General features: G+C 48.5%; 1 protein-coding gene across 3 annotated transcripts in view; it reads left to right on the top strand.

The window, feature by feature from the left end:
• The window catches only part of BEGAIN (brain enriched guanylate kinase associated), a 255,067-nt gene that overhangs the window by 218,456 nt on the left and 13,606 nt on the right, over positions 1 to 23,005 (top strand). For all 3 annotated transcript variants that reach the window (XM_068254703.1, XM_068254702.1, XM_068254704.1), the window contains one exon: positions 22,823 to 22,930. In XM_068254703.1, coding sequence (XP_068110804.1) covers positions 22,823 to 22,930 — 108 coding nt within the window. The remainder of the gene's footprint in view (positions 1 to 22,822; positions 22,931 to 23,005) is intronic.

Genomic DNA, 23,005 nt, shown 5'->3' with positions numbered 1-23,005 from the left:
CTGTACACACCTTCTGTCACATCATCTGTACACGCCTTCTGTCACATGATCTGTACACACCTTCTGTCACATGATCTGTACACGCCTTCTGTCACATGATCTGTACACGCCTTCTGTCACATGATCTGTACACACCTTCTGTCACATGATCTGTTCACACATTCCGGCACATGATCTGTACATTCCTTCCGGCACATGATCTGTTCACACCTTCTGTCACATGATCTGTTCACACATTCTGGCACATGATCTGTAGATTCCTTCCGGCACATGATCTGTTCACACCTTCTGTCACATGATCTGTACACGCCTTCTGTCACATGATCTGTACACGCCTTCTGTCACATGATCTGTACACGCCTTCTGTCACATGATCTGTACACGCCTTCTGTCACATGATCTGTACACGCCTTTTGTCACATGATCTGTACACGCCTTCTGTCACATGATCTGTACACGCCTTCTGGCACATGATCTGTACACGCCTTCTGGCACATGATCTGTACACGCCTTCTGTCACATGATCTGTACACGCCTTCTGTCACATGATCTGTACACGCCTTGTCACATGATCTGTACACGCCTTTTGTCACATGATCTGTACACGCCTTCTGTCACATGATCTGTACACGCCTTCTGTCACATGATCTGTACACGCCTTCTGTCACATGATCTGTACACGCCTTCTGTCACATGATCTGTACACGCCTTCTGTCACATGATCTGTACACCCCTTTTGTCACATGATCTGTACACCCCTTCTGTCACATGATCTGTTCACACATTCTGGCACATGATCTGTACATTCCTTCCGGCACATGATCTGTACACACCTTCTGTCACATGATCTGTACACGCCTTCTGTCACATGATCTGTACACGCCTTCTGTCACATGATCTGTACACGCCTTCTGGCACATGATCTGTACACGCCTTCTGTCACATGTTCTGTACACGCCTTCTGTCACATGTTCTGTACACGCCTTCTGTCACATGATCTGTACACTCCTTCTGTCACATGATCTGTACACGCCTTCTGTCACATGTTCTGTACACGCCTTCTGTCACATGTTCTGTACATGCCTTCTGTCACATGATCTGTACACGCCTTCTGTCACATGATCTGTACATGCCTTCTGTCACATGTTCTGTACACGCCTTCTGTCACATGTTCTGTACACGCCTTCTGTCACATGATCTGTACACACCTTCTGTCACATGATCTGTTCACACATTCTGGCACATGATCTGTACATTCCTTCCGGCACATGATCTGTACACGCCTTCTGTCACATGATCTGTACACGCCTTCTGTCACATGATCTGTACACGCCTTCTGTCACATGATCTGTACACGCCTTCTGGCACATGATCTGTACACGACTTCTGGCACATGATCTGTACACGCCTTCTGTCACATGATCTGTACACGCCTTCTGTCACATGATCTGTACACGCCTTCTGTCACATGATCTGTACACGCCTTCTGTCACATGTTCTGTACACGCCTTCTGTCACATGATCTGTACACGCCTTCTGTCACATGATCTGTACACGCCTTCTGTCACATGATCTGTACACGCCTTCTGTCACATGATCTGTACACGCCTTCTGTCACATGATCTGTACACACCTTCTGTCACATGGTCTGAACACACCTACTGTCACATGATCTGTACACACCTTCTGTCACATGATCTGTACACGCCTTCTGTCACATGATCTGTACACGCCTTCTGTCACATGATCTGTACACACCTTCTGTCACATGATCTGTACACGCCTTCTGTCACATGATCTGTACACGCCTTCTGTCACATGATCTGTACACACCTTCTGTCACATGATCTGAACACACCTACTGTCACATGATCTGTACACACCTTCTGTCACATGATCTGTACACACCTTCTGTGGTTGGGAGCAGTTCTGTGCATGCACATAAGCTGCAAACTCAGCGGAGTTGACGACCGCTACGGAGGGGACACCTGATGACTGGGTGACATTAGAACTGCAACGAGAAACACAGAGACTTCTAGGGGCTGGAGGAAGCCCCAGGTAAGTAAAGCTGCAATAAGTTATTTCAACTCATGTACCCTTTAAATAGAATCTGTTAAAAAAAAAAAAAGAGCCCCTATGGTGTACCTACCCCGGGAGGGGGAAGCCTCTGAAACCTAATGAGGCTTCCCCCATCCTCCTGTGCACTCCCGATCCAGCACTGGGACCCCTGGACAGCAGCAGAAGGCAATAATTACCCGTGTGATCTTGCATCTGTTCAGTAGAGCGGACCCAATTGGGCTCGGGTATTTGCGCCAGAGCCCGAGGGGAATGATGGCGCTGCTCCTGCACTGGATCCCAAAGATGATTATCCCCGAATACTGCAGGAGCTACTACAAGCATGTCGGCAGATTTTCGGGGGGGAGCCAGCACCGGATGGGGGCTCCTGCGAAGGACAGGGGAAGCTTCATTGGGATACTCACCGAGCCTCCACTGATCATTCAGTGACGTCCTGCAACACCTCGCTGGCTCCTAGCAACTTTCAGGCTTCCTCTGCGGAGGCTAGCTAGGGTTTTCAGCGCCCGGGGCAACGTTTTTTCCCCTCCCCCGGCCAAAAAGGGCGTGGACACGCATGAGAATGTGGGCGTGGTCATGAGTGGAGACCGATGTACAAATGCTGTTTAGATAGTCACCTGTGCCCCCTTCTCCCAATAGATAGATGTGCCCCTCTTCCCCCCCCATTTAGATAGCCGGATGTGCCCCATTTAAATAGCCAGTTGCCCCCCCCCCCCCCCCCCGTTAGATAGCAATGTGCTGTTTATGTAGCTACATGAGCTCCCCTTTTCCTGCTGCTGTTAGCGCTCCTGCACTCCTCTGCAGAGGGAGGGAGAGAAGCAGGGGCACTTCAGGCAGCCAGCAAGCCGCTCTCACACATGTGGGGGTGCATTGGCTGTACTGAGCACCCTCACAGTGCTGCGCCCAGGGACACATGTCCCCCCTTGCCCCCCCATAGCTATGCCTTCAAGTCATGTGACACGTCGACTTGCGTGCATGGACGCCGGAAGCCGCAAGGCATGGCGGCAGGGGCATTCCTAGGATCCTGAGAGATCCGGGGCACTTTTGGGCATTCCAGCCAAAAGATGAGTGTGGCCATGCAACTCCCAGCATGCTCCCATAGAAGTACCACAGCTCACTGCATGCCACCGTAAAGGCATCACAGCACCCAATATGCCCACATAGAGGCACCACAGAACCAAGCATCCCCCCATTGCAGTCAGTGCGCTGTGATGCCATACTGGGTGTTATGGTGCCTCTGTGGTGCATACTGGGTGCTGTGGTGTCTCTACTGTGCCTGGGGGAAATCCGGGGCACCCAAGAATAGATTCAGGGCATGTGCCACTGACCTTTTGGGGCTAGCAACGCCCCTGTATGGCGGTTAGTTGAGACTTCCAGTTGTCCGAGTTCCAGATAACAGAGACTCTGCTGTACATACGTCAGTAGATTGGCTCTCTGATGTATTTCTCACCTATAGTACCCAGCATGCGGGAAATAGCGCAGCGTTTTAGTGAAGCATGTTTCAGGCTCCCCTAATCGCAGATTTCGAGGTGCCTTTGAACAGATATTTCCGCGCGGCACAGATCTAGAAGCAGCGAGGGATTAGAAATGCGCTTAGTGGAGAGTTGGTGGAAAACAAGTCATTGCTGACAAAATCAAGGCAAAGCCTGTTCTACCGCTCGCGGCGCACGTGTGAATTAATAAACCGAGTGGCGGGGAAACGGGCTAATTTTAGTCTTCAGAACTGAGAGAGCTTTTGGCAGGAGAAAAACATTACATTTTTACTGGAGGACTTTAGAGATAAATATAATAAGATTTATTCTCAGTTTGTTTCTTGCGCAGCGGTGAAAGCATGAAGGTGCGCATTACGCGTGATTACTCTGGCTTAGGGAGCGCCCACCGAGTGCATGAATAGGAGATGAGCGCACAGGCGTTGCCAATAGTAAAATTATCTGTCATTTATACTATTGATCTGTTACTATAGACAAACCCGGTGCTCATCCCTCTTGGACCTTCCTACCCACTATCCCCCCCCCCCCCCCCCCCCCCAAGGGCTCTTCCACACCAGAGCTGATTCCTGGCGATTTTTGACCAAGGTAAAATGAAAGTCCATACCTTTCACATCCAACGCTGCGTTTTGGTGCAATGTGGTTCGATATACCGGGGAGCTTTTAATCGTCTGGCATCAGCGTTTTCCTGTCGGGTGAATTATAAGTGCCACCCCTAATCAGCGTCGCACCGCAACATCCCGACGTCCACACCGCAGATCAGAACACTTGTAGGAAATCAGCTACTGCAAGTGTCATGTAATGTGAAAGAGACCTCAACCAACTCCCCCACCTGATGACTAAAAGGAACCCTCTGCCTAACGACTAAACCTAACTGTCCCCCCCACCTAATGCCTAAACCTAACCCCCGTCTAATGCCTAAACCTAACCTCCTCCCACCTGATGCCTAAACCTAACCTCCCACCCACCTAATGCCTAAACCTAACCCCCCCACCTAATGCCTAAACCTACCCCCCCCCACCTAATGCCTAAACCTACCCCCCCCCCACCTAATGCCTAAACCTAACTCCCCCACCTAATGCCTAAACCTACCCCCCCCCACCTAATGCCTAAACCTAACCTCCCCCCACCTAATGCCTAAACCTAACCTCCCTACACCTAATGCCTAAACCCCCCTGCGCCTAATGCCTAAACCTAACCCCCCCCCCCCCGCCTAATGCCTAAACTCCCCCCACCTGATGCCTAAACCTAACCTCCCCCCACCTGATGCCTAAACCTAACCCCCCCACACCTAATGCCTAAACCTAACCTCCCCCCACCTAATGCCTAAACCTTTCCCCCCCCTAATGCCTAAACCTAACCTCCCCCCACCTGATGCCTAAACCTAACCTCCCCCTCCTCATGCCTAAACCTAACCCCCCCGCCTAATGCCTAAACCTAACCTCCACCCACCTAATGCCTAAACCTAACCCCCCCACCTAATGCCTAAACCTAACCTCCCCCCACCTAATACCTAAACCCCCCCCCCCCCCGCCTAATGCCTAAACCTAACCTCCCCCAACCCCCCCACCTAATGCCTAAACCTAACCGCCCAACCTAATGCCTAAACCTAACCTCCCCCCACCTAATGCCTAAACATTCCCCCCCCCCTAATGCCTAAACCTAACCTCCCCCCACCTGATGCCTAAACCTAACCTCCCCCTCCTCATGCCTAAACCTAACCCCCCCGCCTAATGCCTAAACCTAACCTCCACCCACCTAATGCCTAAACCTAACCCCCCCACCTAATGCCTAAACCTAACCTCCCCCCACCTAATACCTAACCCCCCCCCCCCGCCTAATGCCTAAACCTAACCTCCCCCAACCCCCCCACCTAATGCCTAAACCTAACCGCCCCACCTAATGCCTAAACCTAACCTCCCCCCACCTAATGCCTAAACCTAACCTCCCCCCACCTAATGCCTAAACCTAACCTCCCTCCACCTAATGCCTAAACCTAACCCCCCCCACCTAATGCCTAAACCTAACCCCCACGCCTAACACTTCCCCCCCCCCCCCCGCCTAATGCCTAAATTTAACCCCCTACCTAATGCCTAAACCAAAGCTGATAAACCTAACCTAACATAGGCTGATGCCTATGACAGCCGATCACTGTGATTGGTTGCCGGGGGGAAGAAGGGAAATAAAAATAAAGAAAAAATAGGGACATTTATTCAAAGATAAATAAAGAAAAAAAACAAATAAACATTGTATGAGCGATCAGAGCCCACCATTAAAACTGCAGAGCACCAACATGTAAAAAAATAATGGTCACTAGGGGGGTGTAAGCCTACGGTCCTCAAGTGGTTAAGCTCCTGAATCTTTCCCTGGGCGGGGAACGTGACTCCCAATCTCACAACTTACAGGAAGACCCCCAGCTCTGCCCCCCATCGCCGTGCGCCGCCCATTCCTCTCCTCCAGATTTCCGTTCTCACATTCGCAGAATTTCTTTCCTGATTATTGCAATTAGAACGAGCGGCGCACTAACTGTACAATATACGTATTATATTGTCTGCCTGAGCGCGGCAAAGGAAGGCGCACAACGCATATAATTTGCAGGTAATTGTTTCCCAACGAGGGAATAAGCCGAGGCGATGGTATTAAGCGCTCATTTGATTTTTTTCTCTCTTTTTTTTTACCGCTCAACAAATAACGTAAGATGTTCCCACTATTATTTCATATTAACTAATTAGATTTACAACCGTTAGAAAGCAATGAAAAATTCAGATGCATTGGAGATGGCGGCTTCGGTAACCCAGATGCCTCCGGTACGAGTTCTCGCTGTGGGTTTATATGGAGGCCATATGGAACGCGAGTTCTCGGTTCACGTCCAAAACGCTTTTCAGCATGAGCAGAGCTGGGATGCGTTGCATTATGTCAGCTCCCTGGCACCAGAGAGCTAACGACAGGCAAAGAGGGAATTAAACTACATTCAATGCAGTCATTAGATTAACAAATATCCTGCCAGGTAGTAAAATATAGCCCATATGATACGGTATAAGATATAAAGCATTTACAGTGCCTTTTAAAAGTATTCACCCCACCAGACCCCCCAAGCGCCCCCCCCCCCCCCCCTGAAATTTTTCATAATTTGCAGCCTCACAACGTGGAATTAAAGGACCACTATCGTGAAAAAGTAGGCAGTTAAAATCTGACAGAACCGACAGGTTTTAGCCCAGTCCATCATCTCATGGGGGGATGCTCAGGGTTTTTGTTTGTTTTCAACAGCATTTCCTGAAGAGAAGTTGCAAAGTCTAACTGACAAAATAGTGTGGAAGTGAGTAGGGAGGCCGGCTGGTATGTTACTATTTTGGCAGTTAAACTGCTGTTCAAGAAATGCTGTTGAAAACAAAGAAAACCCAGAGAATCCCCCATGAGGAGATGGACAAATTTTAACTGCCTACTTTTATTGCGATAGTGGTCCTTTAAAGGAACCCTGGCTGATCACTCCGTCGCCCCAGACTGTAGGAATTGTGAAGGATCTAGATGGTATCCTCCAGGGCCATCTAGATCCTTCACAATTCCTACGGTCTGGGCCGTACTGTTCATGCGTTGCCCGGAAGCACACATGTTCCCGTTGCTGGTGCAGAACACTCCCACCCACAGACCCCCCCCCCTTCCCAAGACACTCATCTAGCCGGCGGTCATTGCTTCATTGTGATACGCAAGCCCCTTCACCGCAGCAAGGTAATGATCACGAAGGGGGATGGGCACATGTATATGCCTTTTGTTTTGTTGTTGCAGCTGCAGTGCAGCCAGAAAAATTAGGCAGGCATGTACACACACTAGAAAAATTAGTATAGCGGCCGCTGCTAGCAGCGGTCTTAAAAATGCAGGCATCCGCCTGGAGTCCTGGACCCTGTTGGTGGTGGCGGAGAAGGCAGTCAAGCGGCCTGCAGGCTGAGATGCTGTGTGGGGACCGACCGTTCGGGCCATCTCTAATAGCAAATAGGACAAAATAACTGAAAACTTCAGCATGCATTAGTATTCACCCACCCTAAAGTCAGTACTTTGTGGAGGCATTCTTTGCGGCAATTAAAGCTGCAAGATGTTTTGGATAAGTCTCTTATGAGCTTGCCTCATCTTGCTGCTGGAATTTCGCCATTCCACAAGGCAAAACTGCTCCAGCTCCTTCATGTTAAATGTGTTTCTGTTTTTGAACAGCAGTATTCAAGTCTAACCACAGATTCTCTACCTGATTGAGGTCTGGACTTTGAGTGGGTCATTCCAACATATTTAAATGTTTCCCCTTAAACCAGCCAAGTGTTGCTTTAGCAGTATGCTTTGGGTCATTGACCTGCTGGAAGGTGAACCACCATCCCAGTATCAAATCACTGGTAGACTGACACAGGTTTTGCTTAAGAATAACTCTATATTTAGCACCATCCATCTTTCCCATGACTTGGACCAGTTTCCCAGTCCCTGGTGCTGGAAAATATCCCCACAGCATGATGCTGCCACCACCATGTTTCACTGTGGCGCTGGTTGGGATGATGGGATATTTTTTATAATCCAACCCTGACTTGTACTTCTCAACAACTTGTTTGGAGAGCTCCTTGGTCTTCATGGTGTGATGCCTCTGGCTTAGTGGTGTGTGGAGAGCTCCTTGGTCCTCATGGTGTGATGCTTCTTGGTTAGTGGTGTTTGGAGAGCCCCTTGGTCTTCATGGTGTGATGCCTCTGGCTTAGTGGTATTTGGAGAGCCCCTTGGTCTTCATGGTGTGATGCCTCTTGCTTAGTGGTGTTTGGAGAGCCCTTGGTCTTCATGGTGTGATGACTCTGGCTTAGTGGTGTTTGGAGAGCTCCTTGGTCTTCATGGTGTGATGCCTCTTGCTTAGTGGTGTTTGGAGAGCTCCTTGGTCTTCATGGTGTGATGCCTCTTGCTTAGTGGTGTTTGGAGAGCCCCTTGGTCTTCATGGTGTGATGCCTCTTGCTTAGTGGTGTTTGGAGAGCCCATTGGTCTTCATGGTGTGATGCCTCTTGCTTAGTGGTGTTTGGAGAGCCCCTTGATCTTCATGGTGTGATGCCTCTTGCTTGGTGGTGTTTGGAGAGCTCCTTGGTCTTCATGGTGTGATGCCTCTTGCTTAGTGGTGTTTGGAGAGCCCCTTGGTCTTCATGGTGTGATGCCTCTGGCTTAGTGGTGTTTGGAGAGCTCCTTGGTCTTCATGGTGTGATGCCTCTTGCTTAGTGGTGTTTGAAGAGCCCCTTGGTCTTTATGGTGTGCTGCCTCTTGCTTAGTGGTGTTTGGAGAGCTCCCTGGTCTTCATGGTTTGATGCTTCTTGCTTAGTGGTGTTTGGAGAGCTCCTTGGTCCTCATGGTGTGATGCTTCTTGGTTAGTGGTGTTTGGAGAGCCCCTTGGTCTTCATGGTGTGATGCCTCCGGCTTAGTGGTGTTTGGAGAGCTCATTGGTCTTCATGGTGTGATGCCTCTTGCTTAGTGGTGTTTGGAGAGCCCCTTGGTCTTCATGGTGTGATGCCTCTGGCTTAGTGGTGTTTGGAGAGCCCCTTGGTCTTCATGGTATGATGACTCTTGCTTAGTGGTGTTTGGAGAGCCTCTTGGTCTTCATGGTGTGATGCCTCTGGTTTAGTGGTATTTGGAGAGCCCCTTGGTCTTCATGGTGTTATGCCTCTTGCTTAGTGGTGTTTGGAGAGCCCCTTGGTCTTCATGGTGTGATGCCTCTTGCTTAGTGGGGTTTGAAGAGCTCCTTGGTCTTCATGGTGTGATGCCTCTTGCTTAGTGGTGTTTGGAGAGCCCCTTGGTCTTCATGGTGTGATGCCTCTGACTTAGTAGTGTTTGGAGAGCCCCTTGCTTTTCATGGTGTGATGCCTCTTGCTTAGTGGTGTTTGGAGAGCCCCTTGGTCTTCATGGTGTGATGCCTCTAGCTTAGTGGTGTTTGGAGAGCCCCTTGGTCTTCATGGTGTGATGCCTCTTGCTTAGTGGTGTTTGGAGAGCCCCTTGGTCTTCATGGTGTGATGCCTCTGGCTTAAGGGTGTTTGGAGAGCCCCTTGGTCTTCATGGTGTGATGCTTCTTGGTTAGTGGTGTTTGGAGAGCTCCTAGGTCTTTATGGTTTGATGCTTCTTGCTTAGTGGTGTTTGGAGAGCTCCTTAGTCCTCATGGTGTGATGCCTCTTGCTTAGTGGTGTTTGGAGAGCCCCTTGATCCTTGATCGGAAATAGCGGAATTTCTATGCAGAATTCCGTCGGAATTTAATCAGAAGCGTGTAAAAGCTGCATTAGCCAATCGGAAGAATCGGAAAAGGGATAGACCCATCACAGAAGCTTAAACATGATGATTTCTGCATTAAAAACTGAATTTCTGCACCAATTTAGAGTCTTAACAAAAACCAACCAATCCTACGTTAGCAACCAGCTCCTAGTTACCTATCATCTGCTATCCCACCTATTTCATATATAAGAGAGGTGTGACAGTCACAAAGCTTGTGGGTTTCCGTGTGGTGTTGGAGAGAGGAGAGACAGACCCATATTAGTTGTTTCAACATAAAACCATAGTATTTTTAAAGGCAGTATATAAAACAAACGTCTTTTTAAAGACTGTGAGAGAGAATTAGATTGAGTGTGAGCTATTATTAGTAGTAGCTAGGTGTATTTGTGAGAGAGTGACAGTAGATTGTTAGTTTGAGGCCTCTTTCCCACCAAGACGTTGCATTTTAGGGGACGTTATGGTCGCATAACATGCCCCTAACGCAACACATGGTGGTGTTGAAGTTGGACGTCAGATTGAGCTGCGTTATGCAGCTCTCAAAGCAGCCGCTCCATGTTAGTGATGGGAAGTCCGGTTCTTTTTAAGGATTCGGATCATTCGAATCGGATCATTGAAAAGATCCGGATCTTTGAACCAAATCATTTGAATCATTTTACTAGGGAAGCAGACTGGGTGAAATGACTAGCAGGACAGGACTTTCCCTGCACTGTACATTCTGTATGTTCCTGTTTCTTCCAGACAGAAATCCACTATGAACCGAATCTTTCATTGTGATGATCCGGATGATTCGACTCACAAAAAAGTTCCGGATCAAATGAACTATTCGTTCATGATCCGCACAACACTACAGTCCCACCACTGTGAATATTAATTAGCCATGTGGCTGGCTGCGGAGGAGGAGGGGAGACCTCCTCCTCCAACATTACTGAGCATGTGCAAACAGTCTAACGTGGCTTAGCCCAGTATAGCGTACAGCATGCAGCACTTTGTTTAAACCTGCTGCGTTACTATGTAACGCAAGGTGTGCACTGTGAACAGTAACATTGATTTTACAGTGCTGTGAGTTGGGCTGCGTTACTGGCTGCTGTAATGTGGGACTTTAACGTCCCACTGTGAAACCAGCCTGAGTGATAGATTGTAGTGTAGTGTGCTAGTAGTTGCTGTGTGGAGAGGGTTAGACAGAGCCAGCCAGGCCGCAGGCTTAGTGTTTGACAGAGTGAGAGAGGTGATTGATTGATTAGTTGAGTGTAGTGCAAGTTTTGTTTTTTTGTTTGTTTTCTAAGTTCATTATTTTTTTTTCTTTATTTTGTGTTTGATTTATTTTATTTATTTCATCCCCCTATTTTCTTATCCGTTTTTTATTTCAAGTTAGTTGGATTTATTTTACTTCTGGGGTTCTGTCACTCATACCCCTTCCCCAATAAAGTTTTTGGCCCCCAAAAAATGGAGCTTATACCCCCTTCCAAGCAGACGCCAGAATGAGCCGCATCTGGGATGCCCTTCTTCGTTGGGTAGAAGATGCATTTCCTGCACCTGTATCCCGGGCCCAAGCTACCAAGCCTCATCATACTCAGCAAAGGTCTGGGTCCCTCTCCCAGCAGCAGCACCAATAGCCAATCTGTGCACCTGCTGAGTATGCTGAAGGAATTTTATCAGCCAATGCCAGATACTCCTTGTAGCAGCAGCACCACCAGCGGGCAAAGTAGTCACCACCAGTGGCTGGCCCGTATGGTGAATGATTGAGGTTGGCCAGTGCTCGAGACAATATAGAGAGTAATGATGACTCCATGGAGTATTGGACAAAACAACTGGATGCCTGGCCTGAACTTGCTCAGTATGCTGTAACGATTGTGGAACTTCCTCCGTGACCAGCGCACAACGCGTGCGCTGATGCGGCGGAAATCCTCCACAAGCGTATAATTGCAGGAACCCAGCAAAAGGTGCTACGCACCCGTAGAGGGAAATTCCTGTCGGCAGATGGCGCTGAGGAGTGCAGAGGAACCAATCCTCTGTACCTCCACAAATGCCAGACAGGAATTGTACGAAGCGCAGAACGCAATCGCAAGAGAAGCGATTGCGAATGAGAACGAGCAAAGGGACAGGTTGTATGTGTGTGCGCCAATCTAGTCGCCACCCCGTGACAGCGCACACACAACAGCAGATACGAAACAGAAACACAACCGCAAGAAAGGCGATTGCCAAAAGTGACACAAGGCAGATCAGAACAGAATACGAGGATAGCAAAGGCACAGCAAATCATACAATAAGGAGATACGGAAAATAACAAACGCTAAATGAACGCGAACACCGCACTCATTCGCAACAGTGCACGCGTTCATGCGCGGTCGCCATGTGATAAGCACAATAGAGACAAGCACGCCTAACTAACCATCGACAGACAAACATGTAACAGAGGACGCGAACGCTTGCTTAATGGTTACCTCACCGAGCCTCCAGCAAGCGTTCGTAGCAGACAAGACAGACACACGAAAACAGGGACAAGCGAGAGCTAGGATCCACAGCACTAGCGAAAGTGGCTAGCGCGATCCAGGAAGACAGAACAGAAGGATCCACAGTACTAGTGCAGGACGCTAGTGCGATCCAGGTACAGAGTAGTAGAACAGAAGGATCCACAGCACTAGCGCTAGGCGAGTGCGATCCAGGCAGACAGAGTAGCAGAACAGAAGGATCCACAGCACTAGCGCAGGATGCTAGTGCGATCCAGGAAGGCAGAACAGAAGGATCTACAGCACTAGCGGAAAGTGGCTAGCGTGATCCAAGGAGACAGAACAGAAGGATCCACAGTACTAGCGCAGGATACTAGTGCGATCCAAGTGAGACAGATCAGAAGAGATAGCTGGTAGCAACCGCTGCACCAGCTATACTCCAAGAACAGAGATCAGAACGATTTCCTGTCGACCACCGCTGGGACAGGACAATCGCAACAGAACAAACAAAACAGATAAGCAATCCTAACTGCACTAGAGAAACCTGCCTAGCGCAGTTTCAGGAATTACTCTAAGCTGATCTTCAAACAAAGATTAAGACTGACACTCCTCCAGGAGTGTTTCACAGGAAGGAATCCTTATGACCAGCCAAGCATTGTGGGAAACACATAGTACTTATAGTACACGCCTCCAATGAATGTGGACAGGCAATTTGCATGACAACGCATGCAAATTCCTGAGCAAGCACAAGCTGCAAAACTGACAGAAGCTCTTCTTTCCAGAGTCCTGCAGCATGCAAACCTACACAATGGTCAAAAAGCTGCCTGCCTGCACAGGCAGCTGAGCAGATCATTACATATGCACTGGAGGTTCTTGCATGCCCCGCCTCCAGTGTTCTTTCTGAGCGAGTATTTAGTGCTGCAGGTGGGGTGGTCACCGAACAACGGACCCGTCTGTCCACAGACAATGTGGACATACTAACGTTCATTAAAATGAACGAGTCCTGGATCAGTGATAATTACAAGGCTCCTCTCACTGATTCACGATGAAGATTGGACAGACTAAATTAAAATTTTGCTGTAATGACTGCCGTGGAAGCACCTCTAGGTCCCATGGCCTACGACAACTCCTGCTGCTCCAAACAAAAATTGTAATGACTGCCGTGGAACCACCTCTAGGTCCCATGGCCTACGACAACTCCTGCTGCTCCAAACAAAAATTGTAATGACTGCCGTGGAACCACCTCTAGGTCCCATGGCCTACGACAACTCCTGCTGCATCCAAAAAAAAATTGTAATCAGGATTGTGATTCAGCCACCACTAAAGCCAAAGTTATCAGCAGGACTGCCAGGGAACTGGTATTTGTTTAAAAGGAAACATCCATTATGTTCCCTTTAACATTGTGGAAATGGTTCTGCCGGAATGTAACGTGGATGGAATTTCATTACCGCGGAATGCGGAATTACTGCGATATCGGAAATCGCTTGTTCCGATCATCTGAAAACTCCTTGGTCTTCATGGTGTGATGCCTCTTGCTTAGTGGTGTGACATTTAGATTGCACACAGGTGGACTTCATTTAACTAAATATGTGATTTTTGAAAGTAAATTGGTTGCGCCACAATTTTAGGGGCTTCATGGCATATATATATATATATATATATATATATGTATATATATATATATATATATATATATATATATATATATATATATATATGTATATATATATATATATATATATATATATATATATACTGCATTCTCAGTGATGTCCCTGGTCTCTAGTGATTGGCCAGGCTGCATTCTCAGTGATGTCACTGGTCTCTAGTGAATGGATAGGCTGCACTCTCAGTGATGTCACTGGTCTCTAGTGAATGGATAGGCTGCATTCTCAGCGATGTCACTGGTCTGTAGTGAATGGATAGGCTGCATTCTCAGTGATGTCACTGGTCTCTAGTGAATGGAGAGGCTGCACTCTCAGTGATGTCACTGGTCTCTAGTGAATGGATAGGCTGCATTCTCAGCGATGTCACTGGTCTGTAGTGAATGGATAGGCTGCATTCTCAGTGATGTCACTGGTCTCTAGTGAATGGATAGGCTGCCTCCTCAGTGATGTCACTGGTCTCTAGTGAATGGATAGGCTGCATTCTCAGTGATGTCACTGGTCTCTAGTGAATGGATAGGCTGCATTCTCAGTGATGTCACCGGTCTCTAGTGAATGGATAGGCTGCATTCTCAGTGATGTCACTGGTCTCTAGTGAATGGATAGGCTGCATTCTCAGTGATGTCCCTGGTCTCTAGTGATTGGCCAGACTGCATTCTCAGTGATGTCTCTGGTCTCTAGTGAATGGATAGGCTGCATTGTCAGTGATGTCACTGGTCTCTAATGAATGGATAGGCTGCATTCTCAGTGATGTCACTGGTCTCTAGTGAATGGATAGGCTGCATTCTCAGTGAGGTCACTGGTCTCTAGTGAATGGATAGGCTGTATTCTCAGTGATGTCACTGGTCTCTAGTGAATGGATAGGCTGCATTGTCAGTGATGTCACTGGTCTCTAATGAATGGATAGGCTGCATTCTCAGTGATGTCACTGGTCTCTAGTGAATGGATAGGCTGCATTCTCAGTGATGTCACTGGTCTCTAGTGAATGGATAGGCTGCATTCTCATGGATATCACTGGTCTCTAGTGAATGGATAGGCTGCACTCTCAGTGATGTCACTGGTCTCTAGTGAATGGATTGGCTGCATTCTCAGTGATGTCACTGGTCTCTAGTGATTGGCCAGGCTGCATTCTCAGTGATGTCACTGGTCTCTAGTGAATGGATAGGCTGCATTCTCAGTGATGTCACTGGTCTCTAGTGAAGGGATAGGCTGCATTCTCAGTGAGGTCACTGGTCTCTAGTGAATGGATAGGCTGCATTGTCAGTGATGTCACTGGTCTCTAGTGAAGGGATAGGCTGCATTTTCAGTGATGTCACTGGTCTCTAGTGAATGGATAGGCTGCATTCTCAGTGATGTCACTGGTCTCTAGTGAAGGGATAGGCTGCATTCTCAGTGATGTCACTGGTCTCTAGTGAAGGGATAGGCTGCATTTTCAGTGATGTCACTGGTCTCTAGTGAATGGATAGGCTGCATTCTCAGTGATGTCACTGGTCTCTATTGAAGGGATAGGCTGCATTCTCAGTGATGTCACTGGTCTTTAGTGATTAGATAAGCTGCATTATCAGTGATGTCACTGGTCTCTAGTGAATGGATAGGCTGCATTATCAGTGATGTCACTGGTCTCTAGTGAAGGGATAGGCTGCATTCTCAGTGAGGTCACTGGTCTCTAGTGAATGGATAGGCTGCATTGTCAGTGATGTCACTGGTCTCCAGTGAAGGGATAGGCTGTATTCTTAGTGATGTCACTGGTCTTTGGGTTATGGACAGGCCAGAAAGCATATGTATTCCTGGTCCGGTAATGATTGGTCCTCACAATCTCTGCGCTTGGGAAAGGGATAATTTCCAGTGAAAGCTTCTCCTTCAGTCCTGAGATCTAACAGAGCTGAGGCCTCATTATAGGAAAGTGCTGATATGTTTGCCGCAGGCTCCCTGGTGAATCCTCCATTCATCTCTCCAAAACTAAAGTAAAAAAGTTTGGCCAGAGCTCTTTCTTGCTTATCTTATGAGGAAAGTCGAGCGGCACAACAGGGAGAGAATGATAAATGAAATGAGTTATATTGTTCAGCCATATCATAGGATGTCAGTTACAGTATCTCAGTTCTGTGGCGTGGGGGAAGCAGAGAACAATGCAATCCACTTGTTTTATTGTTCTCTGTTGTGCTGCTCGCTGGTCTTCAAGAGAATTTCTGTGCAGAATGGGGGCAGATGGGGGGCTACGTCACAACATTACACACTACCAGTGTCCAGTCCCCCTCCCCCGCATGCATGAAAGACCCCCCCCCCCCTTCCTGACGCCTAACCCTAAAACTCCGCTTCCTGATGCCTAAACCTAACCCTCCCCCCTTCCTGACGCCTAACCCTAAGACCCCCCTTCCTGGTGACTAACCCTAAAACCCCCCATGTGAGGCCTAACCTTAACTGCCCCCCCACATCCCTACCTCCACCGTAAATAAAGGTCAATATAAAAAGCATTACATTTTAAAAAATGATTTTCAAAAACAATACATTTCAAAACAATACATTTGAAACATAACTTTTCCAAAACAAAAAATTTCGGATGCACGGGTCCAGCACCTGCCATTTATCAGGCACCCAAATTTCTGCTTTTGGCACCCAATAGCCGATATTTACATTAGTGCCTAAGGGGTGCCCAAATTGTCCATTAGCCGCATGTGCCCAAATTTCCTGCCCCCCCTCCTCCAATCTCACCAACCCTTTCCTGTATGTTTTTCAATGAAATTTGAAGTGAAATGGATAGAGGTGTAACTACAAACCATAAGGGTAAAACTTTAAAGCAGGGATCCCCAAACGTTTTGGGTTGGGGGCCGGGTCAACATACTTCAGACAGCTGGGGGGTCGGAGTATACATATAGAATAAAGATGCAGAAGTCTTTGCGGGCCAGACAGTGAGGCATACCCAGGTGACAACCTGCATTGGACAGCAGTGTCACCTAATGTGGAATTTGATTGAAAACCAGCGAATAACTGCTTTCTGGCTTCCATGTGGATGGGTGGTGCCAGCACTGATATTCTATGTGCGTACCAACAATATTTAAAGATATAGCTGACCGCATCTATAAGCAATACATTTTGTGTGTGGGGGGCCGGTAAAAAAGCCTCAAGGGGCCACATTCGGCCCGCGGGCCTTAGTTTGAGGACCACTGCTTTAAAGGATCCACTTGGTTTACTCCCCCTGCTCTCCTCGGTGATGACCCCCGTGGCAAGGGGTCCATCTGAGATGGTTAAAAAACAAGTGTAGCCACCATGACTTTCCCCATGCCATCAATGTGGCCACATCAACACCTGCTCCGGTGGTGGGCCTTGTTGGAGGTTGGAGGGTGGGATGGTATCTGGAGATAAGTGAGGAAATGTACGGTGGTAACAGTTTATTTTGAGCTTTGTATGATAGGATGAGGATTTTAAACTGAATAAATGGGTGATTGGCAGCCAATGGAGGGACTGGAAGAGAGGAGCAGCATCAGAGAAGAGGTGGATGAGGCGGGAAGCAGAGATCATTAGGGATTGGCAGAGGGGCAGCATCAGAGGTGCGGGAGGAGAGGTTGACGAGAAAGAGAAGAGGTGGATGAGGCGGGCAGCAGAGGTCAGTAGGGATTGGCAGCATCAGAGAAGTGGGAGGACAGGTGGATGAGATGGGTAGCAGCGTTAAGTAGGGATTGGCAGAGAAGGCAGTATCAGAGGAGCGGAAGGAGAGGTGGAAGAGACGGGCAGCAGAGGTCAGTAGGGATTGGCAGAGAGGGGCAGCATCAGAGGAATGGGAGGAGAGGTAGAGAAGACGGGCAGCAGAGTTCAGTAGGGATTGGCAGAGAGGAGCAGCATCAGAGGAGTGGAAGGAGAGGTGGATGAGACAGGCAGCAAAGGTCAGTAGGGATTGGCAGAGAGGGGGAGCATCAGAGGAGAGGTGAATGAGACAGGCAGCAGAGGTCAGTAGGGATTGGCAGAGAGGGGGAGCATCAGAGGAGAGGTGAATGAGACAGGCAGCAGAGGTCAGTAGGGATTGGCAGAGAGGGGGAGCATCAGAGGAGAGGTGAATGAGACAGGCAGCAGAGGTCAGTAGGGATTGGCAGAGAGGGGGAGCATCAGAGGAGAGGTGAATGAGACAGGCAGCAGAGGTCAGTAGGGATTGGCAGAGAGGGGGAGCATCAGAGGAGAGGTGAATGAGACAGGCAGCAGAGGTCAGTAGGGATTGGCAGAGAGGGGGAGCATCAGAGGAGAGGTGAATGAGACAGGCAGCAGAGGTCAGTAGGGATTGGCAGAGAGGGGGAGCATCAGAGGAGAGGTGAATGAGACAGGCAGCAGAGGTCAGTAGGGATTGGCAGAGAGGGGGAGCATCAGAGGAGAGGTGAATGAGACAGGCAGCAGAGGTCAGTAGGGATTGGCAGAGAGGGGGAGCATCAGAGGAGAGGTGAATGAGACAGGCAGCAGAGGTCAGTAGGGATTGGCAGAGAGGGGGAGCATCAGAGGAGAGGTGAATGAGACAGGCAGCAGAGGTCAGTAGGGATTGGCAGAGAGGGGGAGCATCAGAGGAGAGGTGAATGAGACAGGCAGCAGAGGTCAGTAGGGATTGGCAGAGAGGGGGAGCATCAGAGGAGAGGTGAATGAGACAGGCAGCAGAGGTCAGTAGGGATTGGCAGAGAGGGGGAGCATCAGAGGAGAGGTGAATGAGACAGGCAGCAGAGGTCAGTAGGGATTGGCAGAGAGGGGGAGCATCAGAGGAGAGGTGAATGAGACAGGCAGCAGAGGTCAGTAGGGATTGGCAGAGAGGGGGAGCATCAGAGGAGAGGTGAATGAGACAGGCAGCAGAGGTCAGTAGGGATTGGCAGAGAGGGGGAGCATCAGAGGAAAGGTGAATGAGACAGGCAGCAGAGGTCAGTAGGGATTGGCAGAGAGGGGGAGCATCAGAGGAGAGGTGAATGAGACAGGCAGCAGAGGTCAGTAGGGATTGGCAGAGAGGGGGAGCATCAGAGGAGAGGTGAATGAGACAGGCAGCAGAGGTCAGTAGAGATTGGCAGAGAGGGACAGCATCAGAGTAGCGGAAGGAGAGGTGGATGAGACAGGCAGCAGAGGTCAGTAGGGACTGGGGAGGGGCCAGTCTGGTTTTTGGTAAGCCGCAGCGTAGGGTGTTACGGTAGTCAAGACAGGATATGATTAGCGCATGTACAGGCATTTTGGTTGCCTCTAGTGAGAGGAAGGCCAGAATTCTGGAAATTCTCTTGAGATGGAGGTAGCAGGAAGTATATATGTGGTTATTGGGGAGTTTTCTACATTGATGGTCACTATGGGTGGGGGAGCAGGAACTATCACAATCCCCGATTTGTTCATGTGAAGTTTAAGGAAACTAGATGACCTGAATGCCGAGAGAGCAGAGAGGCAGTCAGGGAAGATAACAGCGTAGAGAGGTCAGGGGTTGGGAAATAGATGTGTGTGTCATCAGCATAGATAGCGAGTTTCTCACTCTATCCGTCACGATGCACAGAGCACTGATGTAGACAATTTCAGAGCACAGCGGACGCATTGCCAATCCATCAAATTAATATCATTTCTGGTGTAACAGACATGCTGTGCATCTAAACCAGGAGTCAGCCGGGGGGGACAGGAGAGAATGATGTGTACACTCCCACACAGATGTTTTCTGAACTCTGCTGATGTCACTCAACTGTGATTTTGGGCCAGAAAAATAGAATTTAGTTATAAGAGATTTTTTTTTTATTTTTTTTTCAGTATATCTTAGATCGATCTACTCTTTTACCTAATTCAGTTTGGGAGGAAAACCATTATAAAAAACTTTGCTAAACTGAACTTACTTAACGGAATACTGTAGGGGGGTCGGGGGAAAATGAGTTAAACTTACCCGAGGCTTCTAATGGTCCCCCGCAGAAGTCCTGTGCCCGCGCAGCCACTCACCGATGCTCTGGCCCCGCCTCCAGTTCACCTCTGGAATTTCAGACTTTAAAGTCTGAAAACCACTGCGCCTGCGTTGCCGTGTCCCCGGTCCTGCTGATGTCACCAGGAGTGTACTGTGCAGGCACAGACCATACTGCAGGAGCGAGGACACGGCAACTCAGGCACAGTGGTTTTCAGACTTTAAAGGCTGAAATTCCAGAGGTGAACAGGAGGCGGGGCCAGAGCATCGGTGAGTGGCTGCGCGGGCACAGGACTTCTGCGGGGGACCATTAGAAGCCCCGGGTAAGTTCAACTCATTTTCCCCCGACCCCCTACAGTATCCCTTTAAAGTCAGAAAACCACGGCGCTTACGTTGCCGTGTCCCCGGTCCTGCTGATGTCACTAGGAGTGTACTGCGCAGGCACAGACCATACTGGGCTTGTGCTATACACTCCTGGTGCTGTCAGCAGGAGCAAGGACACGGCAACGTAGGTGCAGTGGTTTTCCGACTTTAAAGTCTGAAATTCCAGAAGTGAACCGGAGGCGGGGCCAGAGCATCGGTGAGTGGCTGCGAAGTCACAGGATGTCTGCGGGGGACCATTAGAAGCCCCAGGTAAGTTCAACTCATTTTCCCCCGACCCCCTACAGTATTCCTTTAAAGCACACCTGAACCGAGAAGGATATGGAGGCTGATATATGTATTACCTTTTAACTCATTAACAACTTCAATAGAGTTATCGCTTTTGAGATAAGTGCGCTGCTTCTGATCTCAGCCTGCAGAACTCTTTGTGCTGTAAATTCTTGCAATGCTTTGATCTCCCTCTGCTAGCAGAAAATATACAAAACTGAAAGCAGAAGTCCTCTGTTATTGTCTCACACTGCCCCCTAGTGACAAGTGGTCATAAATACACATTACAGCAGTACTTATTAGAAGTAAGGAAATATAACAAGTAAGAAATAAAAAAGTGCTAAAAAGATTGGCCTGAAGCATTTGCAAGCCACTAAATAAATTGGCGGCTTAAGAGTTAAACAATGCAGATTACCTGGCTATGCTGATCCTCTGCCTCATGCTTGTTTCAGGTGTGTGATTCAGACACTACTGCAGCCAAAAAGATCAGCAGGACAGCCAGGCAACTGGTATTATTTTAAAGTAAATAAGTATGGCAGTCTCCATATCACTCGTAGATCAGGCGTATTGCGTTCTCTCTTTGTATTTTATCTAAAATACCGTAATAGTTTTATGCATATCTTATTTACATTTGTACCTCTGCTTTCGTTGTTTTAGACGGTATAAGGACTTGGGGGATCTTCCGCTTCAATCAAATATCCCAATTAACTATAGATAGAACTAAGTGGGTAGCCACTCCCCTTGTGGGTGTGGTTGTAGGATGCGCCTTAGCACAGGGCTATTTATTTGCTATGGCTGCCATTAAACAACAGCTATGAGCTCTTCATTAAAATATCCCAATTGAATGTTGATAGAACCAAGTGGGTGGCCACTCCCCTTGTGGGTGTGGCTGTAGGATGTACCACAGGGCTATTTATTTGCTATGGCTGCCATTAAACGACAGCTATGACTAAGGGCTAGCTTGTCCGAAACATGTCAGCTATGTGATTTGTTTTGTCCATTAATAAAGGAAGCTCTATTTGGGCAACGTGAAGATCATCCTCTTTCTTTTGCCACAACTGAAATTTGTTGTAGTAAATTTAATGATGCGTCAAGGTACTTAAAGTGAACCTAAAGTGAAAATAAACAGGTGAGATAAACAATTGTATTTAACCCCCATACTCCTAAAAAATCCCCTTGTTTAGCTGTCCCATGGTTTTATTTTATATTGAAATATTTACAAAGTAGATTGAGTGTTTTCTTGTCTCTGCTCAATGGCAGCCTATTAAGTGTCCCAGAGTTAAAGTACGTGAACTATTGACATTTTTCTATCTCGTCCCTGCCCTCAGAAGTTGTATTCTGCCAGGAAAACTTTTGTGGCTGTAATCTGTTTATGTGATATTTACTATATTCATAACAAGGTACCGACAAGACAGAAGCTGTCACTTGCATGCCTAAAAATTAACTCTTTCAGGCAGCAAAATAAAACAAGACAAAGAACCTGGTTACTAATATGTTATGCACTGTACAGGCACATTTATCTTATCATGTCACATGTTGCCTCGGGTACACTTTAACCCTTTTGGGACCGTCTGCCTAACCCCCTTAAGGACCAGGCAATTTTGCATGGGGGGGGGGGGGGGAGGGGGTCGGGCAGCCGGATCCCTGGTAAGGCTAAGCTGGGTATGGTGTCCCCAGCGTGGTCAGGTGTCCCCCGTATTGCAGGCAGCCTATACTCACCTCCCAGGCTCCAGTGATGAGCTGCTGTGGACCCCTCAGCTCTGGCCGGCATCCCCGCTCATACTGACGTTAAGCTCCGGGTCACGGTTTGATGACGTCATCAAGCCGGGACCCGACACTTACACCAGAGCGAGTGGGGATGCCAGCCAGAGCGGAGGGGAGCGCCGATCGCCGGGGGAACGTCAGGAAGGTGAGCAGATCCTCTTCTTCCTCTCCCACCGCCGCAGCTCTAACAGTGATCACTATGATCCGCCGGCGATCATAGTGATCACGTGATCAGGAGCCACTCGTGATGGCTCCTGATCACTGAGGGGAGATGTCAGCTGTCATATGACAGCTTAATCTCCCCTCTCAGGTGAGCACAATCGCGTCGGGAGCAGAAACTGCGTGTGGCGTAAATTCTACGCCGCATCAAGCCAGAGCAGCCACAAGTGCGGTATAGGATTTACCTACGGCGGTCCCAAGGGTTAAAGATGCTTTTTCCGCTTACGGGGCCACAGGCTCTAAATCTCAGCAGTGGTTTCGGTTTAGTGGTATCCCCAAGGTTGATAACCCTCAGTAATGGATTGCATTGCTTCACACTGATTGGATCTGAGAGACAACTTATTGCCAGTGTAAATGACGTGATGTGTCTATTCACAGGGACAACACTATGAAGAGGAGAAGAGGGCGCTGGGTCACGAGGTCATTGCACTCAATAACCATTTGCTGGAGGCCAAGGTGACGATTGACAAATTATCGGAGGACAATGTGAGTAGCTGGTTGGAGCTCGCAGTAAAGGGCTAGATGAAGTCTTGTGTTAAAGGTATGCATGCCACAAGTTCA

The sequence above is a fragment of the Hyperolius riggenbachi genome, chromosome 9 (genome assembly GCF_040937935.1).
Source record: "Hyperolius riggenbachi isolate aHypRig1 chromosome 9, aHypRig1.pri, whole genome shotgun sequence".
Lineage (NCBI taxonomy): Eukaryota > Metazoa > Chordata > Amphibia > Anura > Hyperoliidae > Hyperolius > Hyperolius riggenbachi.
Note: the sequence above shows the minus strand (reverse complement) of the source record. Positions and strands in the feature narration are given on the sequence as shown.